General features: G+C 47.3%; 1 protein-coding gene across 1 annotated transcript in view; it reads right to left on the bottom strand.

The window, feature by feature from the left end:
• Positions 1 to 6,763, bottom strand: part of LOC142576270 (uncharacterized) — a 184,453-nt gene extending 177,690 nt beyond the window's left edge. Inside the window, exon 1 of the mRNA XM_075686317.1 lies at positions 6,376 to 6,763. Coding sequence (XP_075542432.1) covers positions 6,376 to 6,481 — 106 coding nt within the window. The 5' untranslated portion in view covers positions 6,482 to 6,763. The remainder of the gene's footprint in view (positions 1 to 6,375) is intronic.
• Positions 6,764 to 22,556: the final 15,793 nt, after the last annotated feature.

Below are 22,556 nucleotides of genomic sequence, written 5' to 3' on the forward strand. Positions count from 1 at the left end.
GTACCAGCAGGGCACAAAATCAAGTGCTAAAATGTATAATGAAACTGATGAGCTACCTGCTGAGCAGACTGGGTGACCTTATTCATTCAGCACAGCTTTTCTTTCCGACCGCCCCCATGAAGTGAGTGCCAGTTCAAATCTTCAGCTAGTCTGCATATATGCAAATGCGGAGCACTTTTCTTAAACATTTGCAGTACATTCTATAGCCCAAAAGGTTTTCATTTTTTTGTGGTCTAGTACAATTACGGCACCAAACACAACCACACTCCAAAGACACCGACAATGAACTGGATTGCTTAGGATTGGATTGGACTGCAGGGCTAAGCACTAACCAACGAATACCTAAAGCTGTATGGTTGCCCCTGAACAAGCACATCCTGCTATATTTGCAAGCTTCATTCGAAATTCGTGTTTTAGCGCAGCTTGGCACAGCTTGATGGTTTAGCACAAGATGGCACAATTGGCACAGTACTTTCATCCCATCCCTGGGCTGATTTTATTTTGTAGTAACATACTTCTTCCCAACACAATAATTCTCATTTTAAGTCATAGTAAAACCCTTTACAACCTTGGAAGCTGCAAATGGCCTTCTGTTCAGCCCTCTCGATGAGGAACACGAAGGGGGATCTATATGCCAATTGCCACCTGATGTAGATGACAAGATTATAGATGAGCAGCATGGTAAAAAAAAGAAAAAAGAATTCCTGAAGTTGTTCCCGATGATGTTTCCAGGCACATTGAAGTTGTACAGTACAGCGATGAAGACGCTGATTCGTTTTCTGAATGTACGAGTCCTGAGCCATGACAAAAGAAACCAGCGCGGAGGCACCGGTTTCTTCACTGACTGCAGGGAAAGGACGCAAATCTCGGCAAATCAAGGCTTGGGAAGCAAAAACCCCAGAGCCCTCTCTTAGAGCAGACTTGTGTGATTATGCTACGTTCCACAAAACATTTCCCAGCCAGAACCTTCCGTTGTTGCTACACGTTTCCCGAGCTAGCTAACGTGAGCCTATTTATGCTGTTTAGCGAAATTATTTCCCTGCAATACCTTGCTTCACTGGCTGAAATGATTGCAAGGCATGCACTCCAAAAGGGGATGGAGGTGGGCGTCACAGGAGCGTACATTGGACAGTTCTGCAGGCTGTTCGTTCCTAGGACTCGTACCGGAGCACTGCAGAAGACCGTGTGCCTTTAGTTGCGACAGTCATGGCTTGCAATAGATTATAGTAGCTGAAAAATTTTCACGATATGGACAATGCTCAATTAAAAACAGGTCAAAAGATGGGTAAGACGTTAACGAAATGTCCAGATGCTTCCACCAGAATGGAGCGTTCCACGAAAGTCTCAGTATCGACAAGTCAATGGTGCCCTATTACAGCCACCACTTATGCAAAATGTTCATTCGTGGTATACCTATTCAATATTGCTATAAGATTCAGATGATGTGCTCTTCGAATAGGTATCCCTATGCAATGGAGATACGAGGGTCATTCAGAAAATAAAGACCATTTAGTTATACAAAATGAAAAACAATATTTATTGAAAAAAAAAAGAAAACAATTCTGTCACATACATACTTTCTCTTTTCAGGGTCAACTGGCTTCTGTAATAGCTGTGCCTATAATGCTTCGAGTGGAGGTTGCAAGAAGTTGCCCTTTTGCAGTTGGTGTAATGGTCAAAATGAATTGTGTGATTGAAAATTCCGCAGACTGCGACATAAAGAGGGCTATTCGATTTCTGAGTGCTCGAAAGGTGAAACCGGCAGAAATTTACCAAAAACTGAAAGCAGTCAATGGTGATAATGTAATGAATAAAAGAAATGTGAGAAAATGGTGTCAAATGTTCAACAATAGATGAACAAATGCGCACAATGAAACTGAACCTGGACGCCCATCACTCATCACAGAATACCTGAAGACTGCAGCGAACAACAGAATCTTGCAAGACAAGTGCGTAACTCTCGATGAATTGCACATTGTGCTTCCAGACATTTTAAATTCTTTGCTTGGTGAAATTGTGTAGCAACATCTCGGCTGCAACAAAATTTATGCACCATGGGTTCAACGGCAACTGAGTGACCAACACAAAACTAAGAGAATGGGTTTAGCATTGACATTCTTGACCCGATATCACACAAGGAGTCCTTTTTTGATTGGATTGTGACTGGTGATAAGACCTGGGTGTCTCACACCACCCCAGGGAGCGAGCGCCAATCACTTGAGTGGCATCATTCCTCATCACGTAAAAAAAAAAACTAGAAAATTCAAACACACTTTCATCTCAACACGAAAGGTCATGGCAACTGTCTTTTGGAATCGCAAAAGTGTTCTTTGGTGGATTTCATGCCTCAAGGCACTATGATCGATGCAAATCATTACTGTGAGACTAGGAAAACTATGGTGAGCCATCCAAAACTGCATATGCAGAATGCTTTCTGGAGGAACTGTGCTTCTTCACGGCAATGCCCACCCTCCCTCTACTGCTGCAACTCAAAAATTGCTGGATCAATTCGGATGGGAAATTTTTGATCAACCACCCTATAGTCTGGACGATACTCCTAGCAATTTTCACCTTTTCTCTAAGCTGAAAGAGTTTCTGGGCAGCAAACATTTTCAAAATGATGAGCTGGAGAATGCAGTGACCACCTGGCTTAATGAACTGGCTGTTGGGCTTGTTGTTTTGGCATATCTTGCAAAGGGAAGTGCAGAAGTGTTGCAGAAGAAAGGAGACCAAGACAGGAGAGATGCTCACTTGCAACAGAGTTTATCTTGTGAAACAGACCGCGCCCCTCTTCTCCTTCCCTCCGACACGTTTTTTTTTTTTTGGAATGGCTTCTTTTAAGCCATTTGCATGTGCCGATGTTGTAACCTACACTAGTTAGTCATTTGATGTAGTGACGTCTGCTCATATGTCAGGCAATCTTTCTAAATTTTTAATTTTATTCAGAATATTCAATGTGAGCGCATTGCAATAACTCTCCTGGTGGCCTGTTTCACAAACACAAAAACAAACTCAGTTGGAAGTAAACATCTTTCCTGTCTTGGTGTCCTTTCGTCCACAGCAATTCTGCACTCCCATTTCCAAGACATAACATGGGAATTCTGAAGCTCGTGATCATATACAACAAATGTTTAAATGCAGGAGACGATTACACAGAGAAGTGAAGGAAGCTTCATGTAACAGAAGTGTTTTTTCCAATAAATATTATTTTTCATCTTGTATAACTAATCGGTCTTTATTTTCTGGATGACCCTCGTATATTGCGAGAGAAAGGAGAAGGGCGACATGACACCTCTCGGGCTCAGGTTTGCTACCAATATGGTATCCGTCCTGCCTGTGCCCGAACAGCACAAAGTCTACTTTGACAACTATTTTACCATGGACAGTCTCTTGACGAAACTGGCTGACCAGGCAATACAAGCGATAGGGACTGTACAAGACGAGAACCGGTGGTTGTCCACTGAAGAGCACGAAAGATATTGAAAAAGAGGAGCTTATTGCTACAAGTGTCGCAGGGCGGTCTACGCATGCAGATGGAGGAACAATGCGGTAGTCACAGTTTCTTCGAACCACTACAGCCATAATCCTGTTCGTACTGCAAAACACTTCTCACGACTCTCCAACAAAAACGCAGACATTCCTAAACCATATCTGATAAAAAATACAACAAAGGCATGGAGGGAGCAGATGTTATGGACTGCCTCCTCGGCAGGTATTGCCCAAGGCTTAAAGAAGAAAGTGGTGGTGGTAGAACCTTTTCAGCAATGGTCTGAACGTGGCTCTATAGTTGAAGGATGGGTCCTTCAATGTGAACTTCAAAGGGAACTGATGCTGTCATGATGCACACAGTTTTCCGGTGGCATGTTGCCATGCCTTTGCTGCACCTCAGGCAGAAACTCGCTGTGCAACTAAGACCTCGGTCCAAGAAGCATGGACAGGAAAACTGATGGCCACTACATCTCGGTGATGCAGGGAAGGTGCACAGAGTGCCACAAAAACACGACCAACCAGTGTCAAGAGTGCAAAAAGCGGCTGCAGAAGAAATGCTTTGCAGCTTACCCCGGCTTGTGAAGCGCTCACAATTATACAACCAGCACAATGAAAGAACGAATTTTGGAAAGCGTTGTTATCACTCTTTATACTTTTAAAAGGCCCTGTAAGTAGCTGACTAGTCTTTACTTAAGAATGAGCAATTCCCATTTCATAGTCAATAAATGTTTCAGAGACATTTGCATTTTTATATGAGGATTATGAATGGTAAAAAATGAAACATGCAAAAAAAACATGCTTAGTCATCATAAACGTGGCTATATTTTTTATTACTTTATATACTTTACTTACATACATACATACATATATATATATATATATATATATATATATATATATATATATATATATATATATATATATATATATATATATATATATATATATATATATATATACACCTTACTTTTACATATATACTTTTATTCTTTATACTTAACAAAAGACCTATGCAAAATATCAACATCAATTTCGGTTTTATGATTACAACTCCATAGCGCAACATTTAAAAGGCTAAGAATCCTTTTCGTGCGTCCCAGTCGTTGAAGCACCTAATTTACAAAAGCCTCTTGGACGACGACGTCTCCATCCGGCAACATAACGAAACAAATATCCTAAAATTAATCGCAGGTTTCACTTCTGTTCATTCAACCATCTCATTCAGACACAGTTATTCCAAAGCAAGTATAAGTTTTCTGTATTTCAGAGTACAAAATAAGGTAAATTCCATCTGCACAACACTGTAGTATAAGAAGCCTGCCGACTGCCAATACCTACACTTCAAGAGTAGTCATCCTCGCCAGTGCAACATGAGCATACCATACTCACATGCTCATAGATATCGTGTATTTGATTGCATTTTGGTGAAATTGAGTGCCCCAACGAAAAGCTTAGGGAGGCCTTAAAGACTACCTGGAGACTGTTGTGGATGATGCCATTCGAAAAGCATGAACCCTGAATGGGAAAAAAATTTAGGCCGACTCGACTTCACGGCCCAAAGAAAATCAAACAAACTTTATTCTGACCTATTCATCTGGTTTGCCTAATGTTAACAACATACTGTCTAAACATTTTATATAGCTCAACAGAGCAGCCATCTGTCGATATTTGCACAACCACCATGAGTGGTGTTTTGTTATTTGCTGTATGGATGTATGGCGACAGCTTGACATATTGTTACGGGGATGTTGGGAGTATATTTTCCATCTGTTTCTGCACGATTATACCAAATGTAGGTGAAGTAGAGTGCCTTATTTTCAACCGTATCAGAATATTCAAAGCGTCAACAAATGTGGAAGGGCAGTATCCTGCAGCAACAACCACATCTAAATGCTGTATCTGTCAAGTGGGATCAAAACAATAAATGAACAGCTATCAGGCACTGCCTGCCGACCGACCGCACATCCATTTTGTTCTCTCCGCAGCCTAGCAGGCACTGAAAAAAATGGAGGATGCACTGCTTTGACGTAAAGATGAAGGAGTTAAATGAGCTTGCGGGTACCCGTGTGACAGGGGTATAATAGCAGAGTAGAGCCTTCAGCTTATTCGTGTATCTTTTAGGAACAAAAATCTGCACACACACAGAAAATGAGGAACTGGACAATGCTAAACTGCGAAAGCCAGAATGCATGTTAAGGGTCACAACGAACCTGAACTGGCTGCCATGCAATAATATTCCTTTACTGAGGGATTTTATGAAGTGGTAGAGTTTGCGAGAGCTCATTCCTCTGACAAGCTTCTTCAGTAGATGTAAAAGGCCGGGGAATGATACACCGGTAGCTGGAGCTGGGCACAGTTTCTCATGCTCCCACCATACTACTGCAAGCTGAACCTTACTGAGCTGGCATGTGTACACAAAGAGGTATGTTGCAGCACAAAACAAAGCTTAGAAACTGGAAATTAGAAAACTTGGGCCACGTTATGAACCCGGACACACTGGATCTGTCATTGATGATGTCTTCGACAGGCACGGACCTGTCATGGTGTCACTGAATAGTTTAAGCTCAAAAATGAGATGACAGGTTGATTTTCTTGTCTTTACTAGCTGTTAAATCTGTCACAACGCGCTGCTGGCTGTTAGTATTCCTCACTGACGCTGCGCCTGGCTGCGCGTTCTCACCGATGCTGGTGGCCGCACTGGTACGGTAGCCGTGTTCGCGTTCCAGTGTGGTCGTTCCAGTGTCCGTTGCTGGATGTTGTTCCATAGCTGTGCATACGGCCACGCCGCGGCTTCGATGCAGGCGCGCGTCGCCGTCGGCTTTCAACCACCGTATGCACGAGAAATGCTGTGGAACTCCCTAAAACAACTTCGCTGTAAAACCATACCTGTGCAGAGAGCTGTGATGTTGGTCCTGAGGGATTGTTGAGTGTCATCGTCAAGGTTGCTCCGGATTTTGCAGTTCCCGAAGTACGGTACTTGATCCGACGGCATGCACAGTGGATGCCATGGCACACTCGATCACACCTTTTGTTCGCACCATCTTCTATATATCTGATTTACTTTCACAAATAACATACGAATACGCACGCGAACGATTGACGACAAGTTCGACTTCGTCAGGTCCACATACGGCCACATACGAACCGAGCCAAATTCGGGTGCATTCGTCCATGCGCGATGCGTCCATGCGTACCATGCTTTTCGAAGTTCAAGAAGAGTATTGTAACACCGTTGAGTGGTGCGAGCGGCTGTGGCGGCACATGCTTTGGAGTGAGGCGCGCGATGACGAAAAATACTGTCGCGGCGCTGCGATCGAAGTGGAGCGGGCCACATCAAGGTCGCTCCGTTGGAAACTGCTGGCGATTCTGCTCGGCGGGTCCTTCGTATTGCTTTGCACGCTGCTGTTTAGGATCAGACCACTCAAATGGTGTTTATAATTAGATGTTACATGTATTTATCACTTAGGAATAGATGCCTTTCCTTCTCTTTTTATTTCATTTTATTTATTTTTATAGCCGCTCGGTGACTGCGCGTATATTGCGGCCGCAGTGTCGGCTTTCATTCTGCTATGTTATTGTGCGGTTCCCTTTGGAGAATAAACAATTTTCTTGTCCTTCAAGTAGCATGTATCTCCTGTGTGTATTTTTGCGCATATTTTTTTTTCATCATTAGGTCTTGCGAAACGCAGATGGAAAAAACTTATGTAAACTTCCTGCACTTCAAACAAACGAAACATATCGGCCCCATCCGGCGCCCTGCACCAAGATTGACGGGAAGGATTCTTATCGAAAAAGGAAAAAAAAAAAAACTGCAGTGCAGCATTCCATTCAGCCTCCGTCTTCCTCGCGTAATAGAACGCGGAGTAATTGGCGCGGGTTCTTCTATTGCGGTCGGCCCTCGGGCGCCAAAAACCGTTTTAAATAGCTATATATGCTAATCGTTGGCCCGTAAGCCGTGTGAGATTTTTTATGCAGTTCACGCTTAACAACAACAACAAAACAAAACTCAGTGCCCTTCCACACTGTGAAGAACGATGACCAGCGAAGTTGTGTATGTGGGCCGCGGCCCAGGTGAAAATATTGTGACTGGTTTTCAAGTGGTACTAATGGTTTTCGAGTGGTGTGAACTGCTCTGGGGGGATGTGGTCCCAGTTGAAAAGCTAGTGGTCTGTTGCTGGTTTCAACTGGTCCCAGTAGAAGGCTATTGGTCTTCAGCAGGAACTGTGCTGGTTTTCAAGTGGTACTACTTGTTTTCAAGTGGTGTGAACTGCATGGTCTGATGTGGTCCTAGTTGAAAAGCTAGTGGTCTCTTGCTGGTTTCAACTGGTCCCAGTAGAAGGCTATTGGTCTTCACCTGGAACTGTGCTGGTTTTCAAGTGGGATGAACTGGTCTGATTGTACATCCGCTCAACTAAGCAGCTCCTGCGGCGCACTATCATAAGGACAATAATCGAAGCATTAAAAGGAACGGTATGCCTCACATACACTTAGAGATATTTGTAGATCTGCTGTGTTCGTTGAAGATGAATGTGATGATGGGCACCCAGTTTTAATGGGTTGCAGTCTTGCAGACATGGTGAGACTGTGAAAAAAATTTTCCTTGCCTGAGTCAAGTTCGCAGATTTACAGACTGCCCCAAATTAAAAAAACGGGGCGTTTATATTGAATGAGAGCTAGAAACTTGCTCAGCAAAACCGATTAGCACACGTGCGTTAATCTCTCAGGAACTAGTGCGCCTCTGCGCAATAGCCTAGATTCTCCAGCGGCGCAATAATTCGGAATAAGAGTCCTCACTTGCATCAACCCCTCACATTCAAAATTTCAAAAGTGCTGTCATTCGTTATATTCGAACGCAAACGGTTTTTCAATAACTTTTAATAGTGAATTCTGAAGTCGAATGCGATCTGAATGGCAAATACCATTCGATTAGACTATGTTTCTACTTCATTTCGCCATGCTGGCACGTTGAAGGAGATCGCCAGACACGCCACGTAGATTACATTGGTAAATACTCCCCGGTGTCCCCGATTCAGTCTGAGTATATAGGCAATATCTTGTCCCTAACACTGGTGTTCATTTGAACGTCCAATAATTGCCTTGATTCATTTTCTCGGAAAGTCGATTGGTTCACGTAGGGATATGGTGCAGCTTTTGAAAGAAACAGGCTTATTCCGGTCCGGAATTCTCACTTTTTCAATCGGTGTAGTTAGAATATTTGATAATTGTTCTCTTACATACGTGTCGTCGATATATGTCTATGCATTCTTAGATTTACCTACAATGCATTTCATGCATAGGTCATCTGCATCTCTTCTCGCCAAGCAGTTAATAAACCTGGTTTATTTCCCTATAATATTGTTTTCCTCGGTCATTGTCCCTGATCAATATTCCGCCAACAAGAAGGGTGCGTAAAATGACACGATGTCAATAAAATTTGCTAACGTAACTTCATGTTGTAGAGGCGGCTTCTGTGGCAAAAGTAACGTGTTTCTTTTAGAAGACAGCGTTAAAAAAAGCAGTTTACCTGGCTAAAACTACAATTTATATTGGCCGACAAGAGTTGCTGGCACACCAAAGCAAGTGAAACCATAAAAAATTGTACTGCACACACTTCTGCGAGAAAAAGTGGCCGTCCGCCAGCGTCCGCACAACGAACCAGTGCCTAAAATATGTAGCAAAAAGGTGTCAATATAAATTTGCAGTGGAAATAAAGCACTGTTATAAGAGCGTACGCGCAATAGGTCTCAGGGCCCGCAGCGAAATTAGGTTGAATGTGCCGCGAAGCGTGTTTCGGCCCCAATCCAGATCGCTCGCAGCGCCCTCACAAACTTTTTCCACATGCGGCGCCTCAGCGAGAGAGCGCTGATCGGTCCACTTGACTATAGTACAGTAAACAGTGGCGCGAGCGGCTTCCTGGGAGCGGGAGTTTCAACGTGGAATGATGCGGCGGCGCTGGCGTCGACCACGCTTGACAAATGCTGCCGGCCGCACCGCAGCCTGCAGCGGCACAGCATTATACTGCATGGGGTTTCTTACGAGAGACTCGCTAGCCGGTACTTCGGAAGGAAACAAACAAACAAAAAAACGTCCATATACGCACAGAACGACGAAATGTTGGCGTGACCCGTGTATCAGTACCAAGCTAGGAACAAAAACGGGGCGCCTGGGTTTAGCGTGTTCACAGTACTTCAGCTACAGTTGTTAGCTGTTTATAAGGAAAGCGCATCCGCACGGGTGCGCTCGTTAATGGGAGGTCCCTAAAGTATATTTAAAGCAGCTTGGCTGATTACTTCAGTGCTATACGCAAATGGAGTTTAGCGTCCGCAACTATAGCGTACGCTATACGCTATAATATAGCGTACGCTAAGCAGCGCACGTTTTCTACAATTTTAGTTGGCCGGCGATATCTTTGGATCTCAGAGGCAATATGCCGTCGTTGAGGCTATTTCGCGCCTTTAGCGACAGGTGGCGCTGACATCTCAAACGTTTCTTTCGTTAGGCTTCGACTCGTTCGAAACGAGAAGCGATCTCGAAAACACCACGAGGTTATTCATAATACTCTGTCGTCGAAGCCGCCTGAGACTAAGCGAAAGCCGTTTACACAGTCATTTGCTTCGAACGAAGTGCATTTTACGAAAGCAACGCCAAATTCAATTCGAAGTGGGAAGCCGGCACCGCCGCCATGTTTTCCGCAAGCTCCGCAAACCCCGCAAAAACGCTAACGCTAACTCGTTTGCGTTGCGTACGCCCGCTATACCCGCTATTTCGTTTAGCGTTCAGCGCATGCGCAGTGACGACCCGCTATTTTTTAGCGTACGCAATGGAATAGCGTACGCTATACTAAAACTGTCTATTACAGTAACCGGCACCGCTATCTGCTTGTGAGCACGCGGAGGCGCGTCACGTATGAATGGCCGGCTGGTCATTGCCGTGCGACCATCAGACATTCTATCATATTTCCTTATGCCCATTCTCTTTCTCACGTTTTCTGTTCCTTGAGTTGTGGTGAACACAAACAAGCCGCGGTGCTGCCAGCTCACGTTTTCTGCTCCTTGAGTTGTGGTGAACACAAATATGCCGCGGATAAGCCGCGGTGCTGCCAGCGCGGAACATAGCCGACCGCAGTCGACCGTAGCCAGCCGGCCGCCGAGAAAGGGCCGGCGCACAAAGAATAAAAACCAATTGGCACCGAGACTCCAGGCCCCACGCCTCGTCTCTGCTTTCCTCACGCGTGCCAATAGTGTAAAATGACTAAATACGTGCAAACTGTACCATCCCTTTATTTCAGCAGTTCCGTGCACGCAACTGGCCGGGCTGGCGTGTAAAACACTATTCAATCAAAAAAATCTTAGCATGGATTTAAATTTACATGTCCATATGTTAAAAATTGCAGCTCACTTCCATGTATACTGAGTAGGCAGCGATTATACTATCACTCTTTCTCTGCCAGCTTTCAGCCGCTGCTACACTGCAGACACCGCTGCCCTGATATGACAACTTATCGCAGAGTCGAAAAGACAGGCTAGTTTTCAATACATAATTACGTTTGCCAATACACTACTCGAATGTTTGGGAGCCCACTCTACCTTGGGTTTACGGGTGGCATTGAAGAAATACAACACTGTACACATCTTGTTTCCTATTTCTCCCACCTTGCGGTCATCAGATGTGGGAACAAAAGCACATGTTATTTATTCACATTATTCAAAAACAGTTTCCTATTTACACATTAATTCAAAAATTAACACAGTGCATTAGAATAGGTACAAGAATGGCAGCATACATTTATACTCAACTTAACTTCAGTTGCTGCCGTGCACTTCGTTTCTTATCCTAAGACTTATTCAGACCTTTGATGTAGAAATGCATTCGTGTGACGACGTAAAAAACCGATGAACTTCGCAGTTAATACCTTGCAATGTTCACGCAACGAGCACCACCAATGCTGCTCCTGTTGATGACTGCCAACACATCCGTAATGCTGTCTCGATGTAGCTAGCTCTTGCTAAAGCAGCCAGTGAAAATGTCTTCAAGTTCAGTGATCAACACGAAGAGCTTCTATGAAGGGTAGAGAAGACCAACGAAGTCGCAAGCACTTTCCATCTGAAGCAGGCAGCAGAAGTTGGTTCATGCATGCACTACACTTTATTTTCAATACACAGTTCTTTGCGACAAAGCTTGCCAGATAATAAGTCTTGAGTCACTACGGTGAATGATGTATGCTTGGTCCGGTACAGTCAGGGAGCTGCTGTCAAGCGAACCTTCGGCGCCTTCAAGATCTCCCTCATCAAGCAACAAGTCAATGAACTGCTGCTGCTTGTACGAACTAGCAGTCTGGTCTTCAATTGTCAAAATCGAGCTTACAACTTCCTCTTGAACGTTTGACGCAATCACGCTCTTGGCAAGAACGTAACAGCTAAGAAAGGCAATTAATGACAATTAACGCCGCTTTGCGGAGCCGGAGTTTTTCATGTCAAATATGCAGGGAGGTTGGGTTTAGAAGATTTCTAAATAGCACAGTGTATCCGGTGCATTTACTCCCAAGCTTTCCCACAACGCGATATTACTGCAGCTATGTCGTGCGCTCATTCGTTGTGCACCACGTCGACGCAGTTTTTCTTCCTTGAGCAGTAATGCACACTTTCTTTAATGCCTAACCATTCTTTGGCGAATACCACACGGAAATCTGTCCATCACGTGAAAAGTGTAATGCCTTGTATCTGCACAAAAATGCGGAATCGGCGGAGATGGCGCTATTTTAATTATTGAAGGGTTTTACCTGGAGTGTTAGCCAGCGCCATTCAGAGCCATGTTGGGCGGATGTGGAGCATCCTTTTTTGCCCGATGTCGACAGGTAACACGTGATCTTAGGAAAACAGGCACGCGGCTAATAAAACCATATGGTCATAGGTCGCCATGGAAGTGGCGATAGGGTTTCAATGATTTGTCAATGAGATGAAAAGATGAACTGTGATAGGTAGATGCTAGTTGGCTGTAGAAGGGCCTGAAGAGCAGTCGCTGTAAAGTGCGTGAAGTAGATAAGTATTAAAATAATTCAAATGAGAGTGAGATTAATTGAGGATACCATCAGGGAGGTTGTGGCCGAATACTGCACCAGGGAGGCCAACTCCTGTTCTGGTGAGCGAGTGTCTTTGTTCAAGCTTAGTGGGCCTTCCTAATTTGGCTGTACCTGGATTAGGATAGCCCCACTCGCTCTCGGCATCTTTCGCCGGTGTCAGGCGTCACTCCAAGCCTTCAGATGTAGTGCACTAAAGAATGTTAAAGAAAGAAAAAAAAACACAAGGGGAGATTTGAACTTCCAACTATCACAACCTAGCATTCTGCATAGTTCAGTAAGATAATCCCGCAGGTAGCAAGGCTACCTTGTTGCCGATAAGTACAGCCCAGAGGGCCCTGCATGCCTAAGAGATCAGCTGATTTGTCCGCCCTTTGTGGGTTTTGCTGATCGTCATAGGGTGCACCACATAGTGTCAATTCTCGGTGACCCTATAACCTCTTGTTTCCCGAATCTGAGGCATGCACGCGGTCTTGAGCGCGCCTAGGTACAGGATATATTTCCGCTGAATTTGAATAGCACCTAACACTTGTGCGTAAAAATTAAAAAAAAATGGAAAAGTTCTCAGCGCTTACAGAGAGGTCCCGGATGGCGTATGATCCGCTCGTCGCGTCTGCTTGTCCTTACGGCGTGCTATACTGTACGGCGGGCTATAGCTGTACATATATGTTGGCTGGGGCAAGAAATACTATGATGGGTAAGTATCAGCAGCACTGCCCAATCACGAGGGCCCTTAAACATAAGTACATGTGTTCCGTAAAACAACTGAAACAACACTCAGAGAGGAAAGGCTCGCCGCCCCTCCTTTCGTCCTCACCGAATAAAAGGTCATCTAGACCTCTTAATCTCAGCTAGGCGAAGCCACTGGCTGGATGGATGTTATGAGCGTCCCCTTTGGAACGGGGCGGTGGATTGCGCCAAAAAGCTCTTGCTATTATACTGCCTAGTGTCCTACCTAGGTTAAACAATAAAAAAAGACACACTGTGAACTCCCATAACCAAATTTTCTGATCCCCTATTGCGAACTGTGCTTTTGTACGTCTCCGTTTTTTGTCGTTTCCCTACTTTTATTGTACCAATCCTCCAATCGCGTCTTACTAATCCCTACTGCGGACATGTTTACTTTTCCACTGCTCTCGCTGAAACCAAGGGCTTCGAGGAGACCAGTGGTGCCTAAATCGATCGCTGGGTAGACGTCTTCACATTCTAATAAAACATGCTCCATAGTTGCCCTAGCTTTACCGCAGCAAGCACATGCTTCTTCTTCCTTCTTATATCTCGATTTATAGGTGCGTGTTCTAAGGCATACCGATCTCGCTTCGAAAAGTAATGAGCTTGCCTCTGAGTTATCATAAATTGTTTCTTTCCTGATTTCGTTTTTTCCTCTTAAGTAGTTACTCATAGCAGGTTTCTTTTCCATTGCCGCTTCCCATTAGATTATTTCGGCCTCTCTGACTTTCCCCTTGATGTTCTTTGTTGCTGTGTTGCCCACCCTACAGGCCGCATACTTGCTGGTAAGCTTCCTAGCCCTTTTCCTCCACTGTGAATCAATGTTTTCCCTGTACAGATACCTCAACACTCTCCCAGCCCATTTACTTTCTTCCATATTCCTCAGTCGTTCTTCATACTCAATTTTACTGCGACTTTCCGTCACTTCAAAACTAGTCCAGCCCATATCACCCTGCACAGCTTCATTTGTAGTCTTCCCGTGAGCGCCTAATGCGAGGCGACCCATTGACCTTCCAAATCTACCAACTTGATCACTATGCATTTGGCATCTGTTTAAAAATATGAAAATATGCACTTTAACATCTACTCGCTCACAGAAGATCAGTGCCTACCTGTGCAATGCTACTTTGCATCGGGCCCTAATACGCAGAGGTGTGTTTGTGGCGTTGACCCGGAAGACGCCCCTGAGATAATATGTGAATTGACGCCTACCGCACACAGGGTGCTCGAGGACATATTGGCAAAAGCCGTACTTGCTTAGGGACGGTACAGGGCCCCTAGTGTAATCCTGAACGGATTTATTACGATTGTTGTATATTGCGACCTAAACCCCACCTCCTTCGTGCAATATTCTGCTACCGCTGCTTTCAACGTGGACACATGCAGGCATCTTGCCTACAGCGTACTATTGACTCAGAAAAGCTCTCACCAGAGGGCCAACCACTATATCGATGTGGCCTATGTAACTCTGATGAGCCCGATATGACAAGCACAAATTGCCCGACTAAACAGAAGGCCACAGCATGGCTACGAAAGGCTATACCAAAAATGAGTATAGTAACAACTGACAATCGTGATGGGGTTCTTGCAGAAGAGTCAGAGATGCTCATGGAAGAGGAAGCAGCCGCCCCGGAAACACAAATGTATTCTTCTGCTCTTAAACGTGGCAAGCAGTCTCAGACACAGAAATAAAAATGAGCTGAACCTGTGTATCAAGCGTTTTCAAGTGGATAGGCTTTTAATTATCATAAGGATAAATATTTTTTTAAAATTTCCTTCCCTTTCATCAGGAGAAAGCTGACTAATAAGCATCTAAATGTTCTTTATTCTTAATATTGTTACGTAGGAAGAAGCAGACGAAAAGCTATATACAATTATATTTACAATGAAATACGCCGCACTTGGTCAAGAGGCAACAGCCCGCGCTAGCCTCTAATCGTCGTCGTCGTCTTCACACTGCTCGCCTCTTCGTCATTGCTAATACTGTTCCGTAGCACTACCCCCGGCGGCAAAAGCGCCGTCCCGGAGCAACTAAAGGCCGGACTCGGAAGCAGTGTAGCAGGCCTTGAGCCTACTGACGTGCACGACATCACTAGATGCTACAGTAGAGGACGAGGTTGAACTCACAGGAGCAATTTCGCACTTCAGAGGCGTCACCTGGCGCAGCACGCAGTAGGGCCCTGTGTATCGCGAAAGGAGCTTCACTGAAAGTCCGACGTGTTGAGAGGGCGATCACAGGAGCACGAGCGCACCAGGCGTAAACTGTACGTCATGGTGGCGGGCGTTGTACTGACACTGCTGAGTGGTTTGCGAGGCCGTCAGTCGAGTACGGGCAAGCTGGCGTGCATGGTCGGAGAGGGCGATGGCGTCGCGCGCATACTCGCTTGTTGAGATCGCAGCAGGAGGAAGTGCCGTGTACAGGGGCAAGGTCGGTTCTCGACCGTACAGTAGATAAAATGGAGAAAATCCGGTGGTGTCGTGCCAGGAAGAATTATACGCAAATGTGACCTAAGGAAGGGTGATGTCTCAGTCATGGTGGTCCTTGGAAACATACTTGGACAGCACAACGGTAAGAGTACGGTTTAACCGCTCTGTCAGACCATTAGTTTGAGGATGGTATGAGGTAGTCAGCTTGTGTGGAATGGAGCAGGAACGCACAATGTCGGCGATAACTTTCGAGAGGAAGTAACGACCACGGTCAGTAAGCAGCTGTCGCGGGGCGCCATGAAGCAAGATAATGTCACGCAAGAGAAAGTCCGCGACGTCAGTGGCGCAACTGGTAGGGAGAGCCCACGTGATAGCGTATCGGGTGGCGTAATCAGTTGCGACGGCTACCCATTTTTTCAGAGAGGATGACGTGGGAAAGGGACTGAGGAGGTCTAAGCCAACACGAAAGAACGGTTCCACAGGGACGGTGATCGGCTGGAGATGACCGGCAGGTAGCACCTGAGGTGTTTTCCGACGCTGGCAGGGATCACGGTCAGCAACACAGCGTCGGACGGAGCGAGCGAGACCAGGCCAATAGAAGCGGCGGCGGACGCGGTCGTACGTGCGGGTTACCTCAAGATGTCCTGCAGTGGGTGCGTCATTCATCTCAAACAGCACAGTCTGTCGTAGATGTTTTGGCACGACAAGAAGAAGATCAGATCCGTCAGGGAGGAAGTTCCTTCGGTACAGAATGCCGCCCCGGAGGACATATCGGCGAACGGATGCGTCGGTAGATGTAGAGCGCAGACGCTCGATGAGTGCTCGCAGCGATAGGTCTCGGTACTGCTCATCGGCGATGTTAGCGAAGGCAGACACAGAGAAAATGCCGTTGGCGGTACTACTGTCGGCGTCGTCAGGCTCGTCTACCGGGTAGCGAGACAGGCAGTCAGCGTCCTTGTGTAGTCCGCCACATTTGTAGGTGACAGAATACGAATATTCTTGGAGGCGTAAAGCCCAGCGACCAAGTCTTCCTGCAGGATCTTTCAGTGAGAATAACCAGCAAAGCGCGTGATGGTCTGTAACAACGGAAAAGGGTCGGCCATATAGGTATGGGCGGAACTTCGCAACTGCCCAAACTAGGGCCAGACACTCACGCTCAGTGATGGAATAGTTGCGCTCCGCGGGTGAGAGGAGCCTGCTGGCGTAAGCGACAACACGGTCGTGGCCGCGCTGGCATTGTGCCAGTACTGCGCCAATTCCGTAACCGCTGGCATGAGCACGGACTTGGACTCCCGCGCATGCGGGCCTTGCCGGGAACGAGGCGGCTCATGCCAGTGCCCGAGGATTTACAGTCCGGGCTCAGGCATCAGATGTGTCGGACCTCGCCACGGAGGAGGCGCCGTTTACAGCGCGGAATCGACTTATTACTTACCACGACATCTGCACACACTACCGATTAGACCGCTTAACCTTTCCGCCACTCATGGGAAAATTCCCGCGTAAGTGTGAAGTTCTGTGGCGACAGCTGCAGACTCGCACCTTTCCGTCCCCTTACCTCCTCCACCGCATTCATCCCGCCATTTACCTTTCTCCCTCTTGTAAGTTCTGTATCTCTTCCAGAGCAGACTTAAACCACATCATGTGGGGGTGCCCTAAGCAGCCCCTTCCCCCTTTCCTCAAGCAATTTATATCTAGTGAGGAGCAGTGGGAGGCTGCCTTGCGCAGCTCCAGGCCCAATCTTCAGGAGGCCATCCTGGAGGCCTACTTCAAGTAGTTCCTCCTCCCACCCTCTATTCCATTGCCCCCTTCCCTTTAAAGAGGGATAAATAAAGTTTTCCATCATCATCATCATCGGTAGGCGCAGGAGGATCGAAATGGGCCAGAACGGGAGGCGTTGTGAGAAGGTCGATTTGATGCGAGAATGCAGAGGCCTCTTTATCGCCCCACTGGAAAGGGGCGTATTCTTTCAAGAGCTCAGTTAGTGGTCGTACTATAGCCGCGAAATATTTCACGAAACGGCGGAAGTACGAACAAAGGCCGGTTGCACTCCGTTCGCGTCAACGAGATGTCCAGGGAAGGTAATCTGGCGACGGCCGAATTGGCACTTTGATGCGTTGAGTTGCAGACCGGCTCGACGAAGAACGTCCAGGACTGCTGAGAGGCGCTGGAGGTGCGTAGCGAACGTTGGGGAGAACCCTATTGGCGGCGAGGAGTTACGGAGTCGCCGTCTATCGGAAGCGACTCACTGGCGTAGTATGAGGGATCACGCGGCGCGCTCCTCATAGGTTTTGCTGTCAGCGCTCACTGAAAACACCACGTGCGAGCTCTCCCGGACATTTCTGTCAGTACTTTCGAAACGAGAGAAGTTTTTTACTGTCTAAATAATAATCTTGGGCAAACTCAAAGCACAGAATCGTTTACAGACGCTATCTCTTTACCAAATACGTATACAGTGAACGCCACTGCGCGCTGTCGCCGCGATGGAGTCTCCCGAACCGGCTTCTTGCGTGAAAGGTAGGTGAACGCTGAGGGCCAACTATGTGAAATATGTTCTTATAGTGTTTGTATAACTAAATTGAGCGTAATAGAATGAAGTCTCAATGCAGCGATCGCACAGATTCGCAGCGACCGACTGCGCGTCTGCATGCTTGTCCGCGCACTGTTTCGCTTTCGCCGCGTGCGCGTTTTCGCACTGTGCGATGAGCTTTAGGCCGCAGAATATGAACATTTGATAAGCAACCATTGTTGCGTGGGCGCTAACAGAGCTGTTCAAAAATAATTTCATTGTAGAGACTTCGACACTACGGGTATGTGATGTGCCGTCGCGACGATTCAATCTTTTTTGTCTTCTAAATTCTTGGACGTTTCAATATTATTCCTCGAGTTGCGTCGCACTGTATGTTTATCGGTGTTCTCAGTGTGCGATTTCCCGCTGCTTCTTTTTTGTAATCCAGTGCTATAATTCATAACACAAACACGACCATATGCCATGCTTTTCTTTAATGTGCTTCTTACCGCTCCCTTTTCACTCCAGTGAACTTGCCAGTATCTATAGCATCGACAAGTTCATAGACCAAACCGTCGTGACATTAGTCGGACAGCGGATTCGGGCGAGCGTCTCAGTGCGCGTTTTCTGAACATAGCAGACCCGGCGCCGTAGCAGAAATCTTCCTCGCGTCCGTGCTTGCTGCATACCCGAGTTGTAGCCGATGGCTGTATGCCGTTTTTATGTTTCGCGAGCCAAGATTCACGCAGCTTCTTGTCTTGCGGCTACGTGTGAATAAGGCTGACACCGGGCTCCATTGCGTACGTCCGGCACTGCGGCACCGAGCAGTAGCCTAATATGCTGCGCGCCTTCAAAGGCAACCACTACCTATTGTAGTGCTTTCAAGCGTTATAAAGGAGACACTCGAAGCGGGGAAAATCGCCACTAAATGAGGACCGCAGCATACAAGGGAATTTAAACTCTCGTTTTCAGCTCGCTTCGGCGCTCCCGAAGCAGCCGGCGCGGCCGCTACGTCCACGCGATCCCTAATAGCACGTCACGCCGACGGTGGCGCCAGCTTTTCTAGTGGTGGAGGTCGAGGCCAATAACGTCGTCCAAGTAGCACAGGCACGTGGACCATTTGAAACCGTGAAGAAGAGAGTCCATCATGCGTTCAAAAGTGGCAGGAGCGTTACATAGACCGAACGGAATTACTTTGAATTGATAAAGACCGTCGGGTGTTACAAAAGCAGTCTTCTTGCGGTCGAGATCATCCACAGCAATCTGCCAGTAGCCGGAGCGAAGGTCAATAGAGGAGAAATGGCGAGCACCGTGAAGGCAGTCAAGGGCGTCATCAATCCGAGGTAGGGGATACACGTACTTTTTGGTAACCCTGTTAAGGTGTCGATAATCCACGCAAAAGCGCCATGAGCCATCCTCCTTTTTGACCAGTACAACAGGTGACGCCCATGGACTACATGACGGTTCAATAATGTTCTTGGCAAGCATTCTGCGAACTTCGGCGTGAATAACTTGACGCTCAGCCGGTGACACTCGATACGGGCAGCGATGAATAGGAGGGGCATCGCCGGTATTAATACGAAGTTTAGCAGCTGTAGTTTGGGCCAAAGGACGATCGTTAAAGTAAAAATATCGCAGTAGTAAAACAGAACGCGGTAGAGCTCACGAGCGTGCTCGGACGGCATGTCGGGCGCAATCATTTTCTGTAAGTCGGCGATGGTGCAAGTTGCCGACTGCGATGGTAGAGCAGGATCGGCTTAATTGTCGTCTACTGCAATAGATGCTACTGAGTGATCCTCGAATGAGCGAAGCTGGGCCAGAGACATCTCGCGTGGCAGCACTTGTATCGTCAAGCCAAAATTGACCACTGGCAGGCAGACGCAATTCGCCGTGATAAAACTGTATGAGGTACTGTGTTCCCGTGTGTAAGGAGGACGTCTTGCTTAGGAGCCGTGATGTAGTGACCGTCGGGGACTGGTGGGGATGACACTAAGTCAACGTAAGTCAGTGCCGAAGGTGGCAAGCGAACGAAGTCGGCGGAACTGAGGCGACTGGGGTGGGGTTCACCGGGGTCCATAACAGGCAGGTCAAGGCGGAGAGTACTGGCGGAACAATCGATGAGAGCAGAATGTGCGGAGAGGGAGTCTAAGCAGAGGATGATGTCGTGGGGACAGTGGGCGATGACTGTGAATAGCACGATAGTGGAGCGATCGGCGAAAAAGACGCGGGTGGCACACATACCAATTACGGGGGCTGTTCCGCCTTCGGCGACACGGACAACAGGCGTGGTGGCTGGCGTGATTATTTTCTTCAGCTGGTTACGAAGGTCAGCGCTCATTGACGACAAATGCGCTCCAGTGTCTATAAGAACAGACACAGAAACACCGTCGACTTGCACGTCAAGAAGGCTCAGATGAGTGGGCAACGTCAGTAGATGATTTGGCGGTGTATGGAGCAATGCAGCGTCACCTCGAGGCGCTGCATCGTCTAGTTTTGCGGCTGGGAATGGTATCCGAAGGGAGTCGGCGAATAGGAGCGACGGGGCTGGGGAGATCTGCGAGAGTGTCGTCGTTGGGGCGAAGGCGAACGAGACTATGGGCGGTTCGGCGCAGGAGAATCAGTGGCGGCATTATCGGAACGTGCGGCATTGGGGCGAGGAGGGCCACATGGGGGTCGAGAGTAGGCAGGATAAGTAGACCATGTCGGGGAACTCCAGCGACTGCGACAGTGCCGAGAAATGTGCCCGATTCGATGGCAGTGAAAACGAATGGGCTTGTCGTCAGCAGTGCGCCATTCAGATGGGTTGCGGAAACGTGGTGGGTAAGAAGATGTGGGACGGGGCAGAATCGAAGAAGCCGGGTGGGTATCAGGGCGATGGCCCGAGCAGATGGTGTGAAGACCCATGTTTACGAACTCCCGGTGAACAACTCCCTGGATCAAGGAAACCGGGACTGCAGATCCGTTGGAGGAGCTGGAGTCGAAGGCAGCCGGATAGGCGGCCTCGATCTCACGCCGGACGATCCTGGTAACATCGCCAGTGTTGTTGGGACGAGGAGCGTCGGCACAGGAAGATGTCGCTGGGGTGTTGGGCAAACGGGTTAACTGCTGGTCGATACGTCGGCTTTTATTGAGTTCCAGGCTGCGGCACTCTTTTATAACTGCATCCACCGTCGCCGCGTTGTTGAAAACGAGCAAGTTGAAGGCGTCACCGGCAATGCTTTCGGGATCTGGGAAACACATGACTCAGTCATGTGTGCGTCAACTTTGCGGCACAGAGCCAAGACGGTTTGAATGTACGTGACGTAGGGCTCTGTTGACGTCTGCACACGGTCGGAAAGCGCCTTCTGTGCGGCAAATTGGTGACCGTAGGGGTCGCCGAACAAGTCTCGGAGCATTTGGTTAAGCGAATTCCAACTGGTGAGCTCATCTTTGTGCGTCCGAAACCAAACTCGAGGTGTGCCACCGAGGTAAAAGGCGACGTTGGCGAGTATGATGACAGGGTCCCACCGGTTATTGCGGCTGACGTGTTCGTACAGGCTGATCCAGACCTCGAAATCTTCCCCATCTTTGTCAGAGAATACGCCAGGATCACGGGGAGCGGGGAGAGTGATGTAGGTCGTCGAAGTGGCAGCAGGTGTCGGAACCGGCGGAGTCGAGTTGTCGTCGCCGGGAGCCAGGAAGCAAGGCTCGACGTACCGTCCACTGCGAAGCTCCGTGACGAGGTACAGGGAACGTCCACCTCCACCAGATATGTTTCGTAGGAAGACGCAGACGAAAAGCTATATACAAGTATATTTACAATGTAATACGCCGCACTTGGTCAAGAGGCAACAGCCCGCGCTAGCCTCTAATCGTCGTCGTCGTCTTCCCACTGCTCGCCTCTTTGTCATTGCTAATACTGTTCTGTAGCAATATAAGCTTGCTGTACTTTACAACCCCGTGAATTATAAGGTAACTTAGGGATAATAAATTATTGCGTTAGATGTGTAAACGCACAAGAAAAATAAAGTTCTAGTACATTTCCCAGTATTCACTCATTGAAAATGTAGCATGTCTATATGGTCACGTTGCAGTGATGTGTAGAACAAGGCAGTTCTAAAAGAGTGAATCACGAATTTAACTCATTATAGGGCGAGCTTTGGCTGGAAAAACAAATAGCACTCAAAGCACAACGATGGCGGCGCACACAGTAGTGCTTCCTCTGAATCTGATCTACTGACGAAGGCATCGGTTCATCTGATTGGAATGCTCGTACATTGCAGCGAAATCTCGGGCACTCGAATATGATCGAGAATGTACGCCATGGAGCACTCGTTTCACGCGCGCAAT

The sequence above is a fragment of the Dermacentor variabilis genome, chromosome 3 (assembly GCF_050947875.1).
Source record: "Dermacentor variabilis isolate Ectoservices chromosome 3, ASM5094787v1, whole genome shotgun sequence".
Classification (NCBI taxonomy): domain Eukaryota; kingdom Metazoa; phylum Arthropoda; class Arachnida; order Ixodida; family Ixodidae; genus Dermacentor; species Dermacentor variabilis.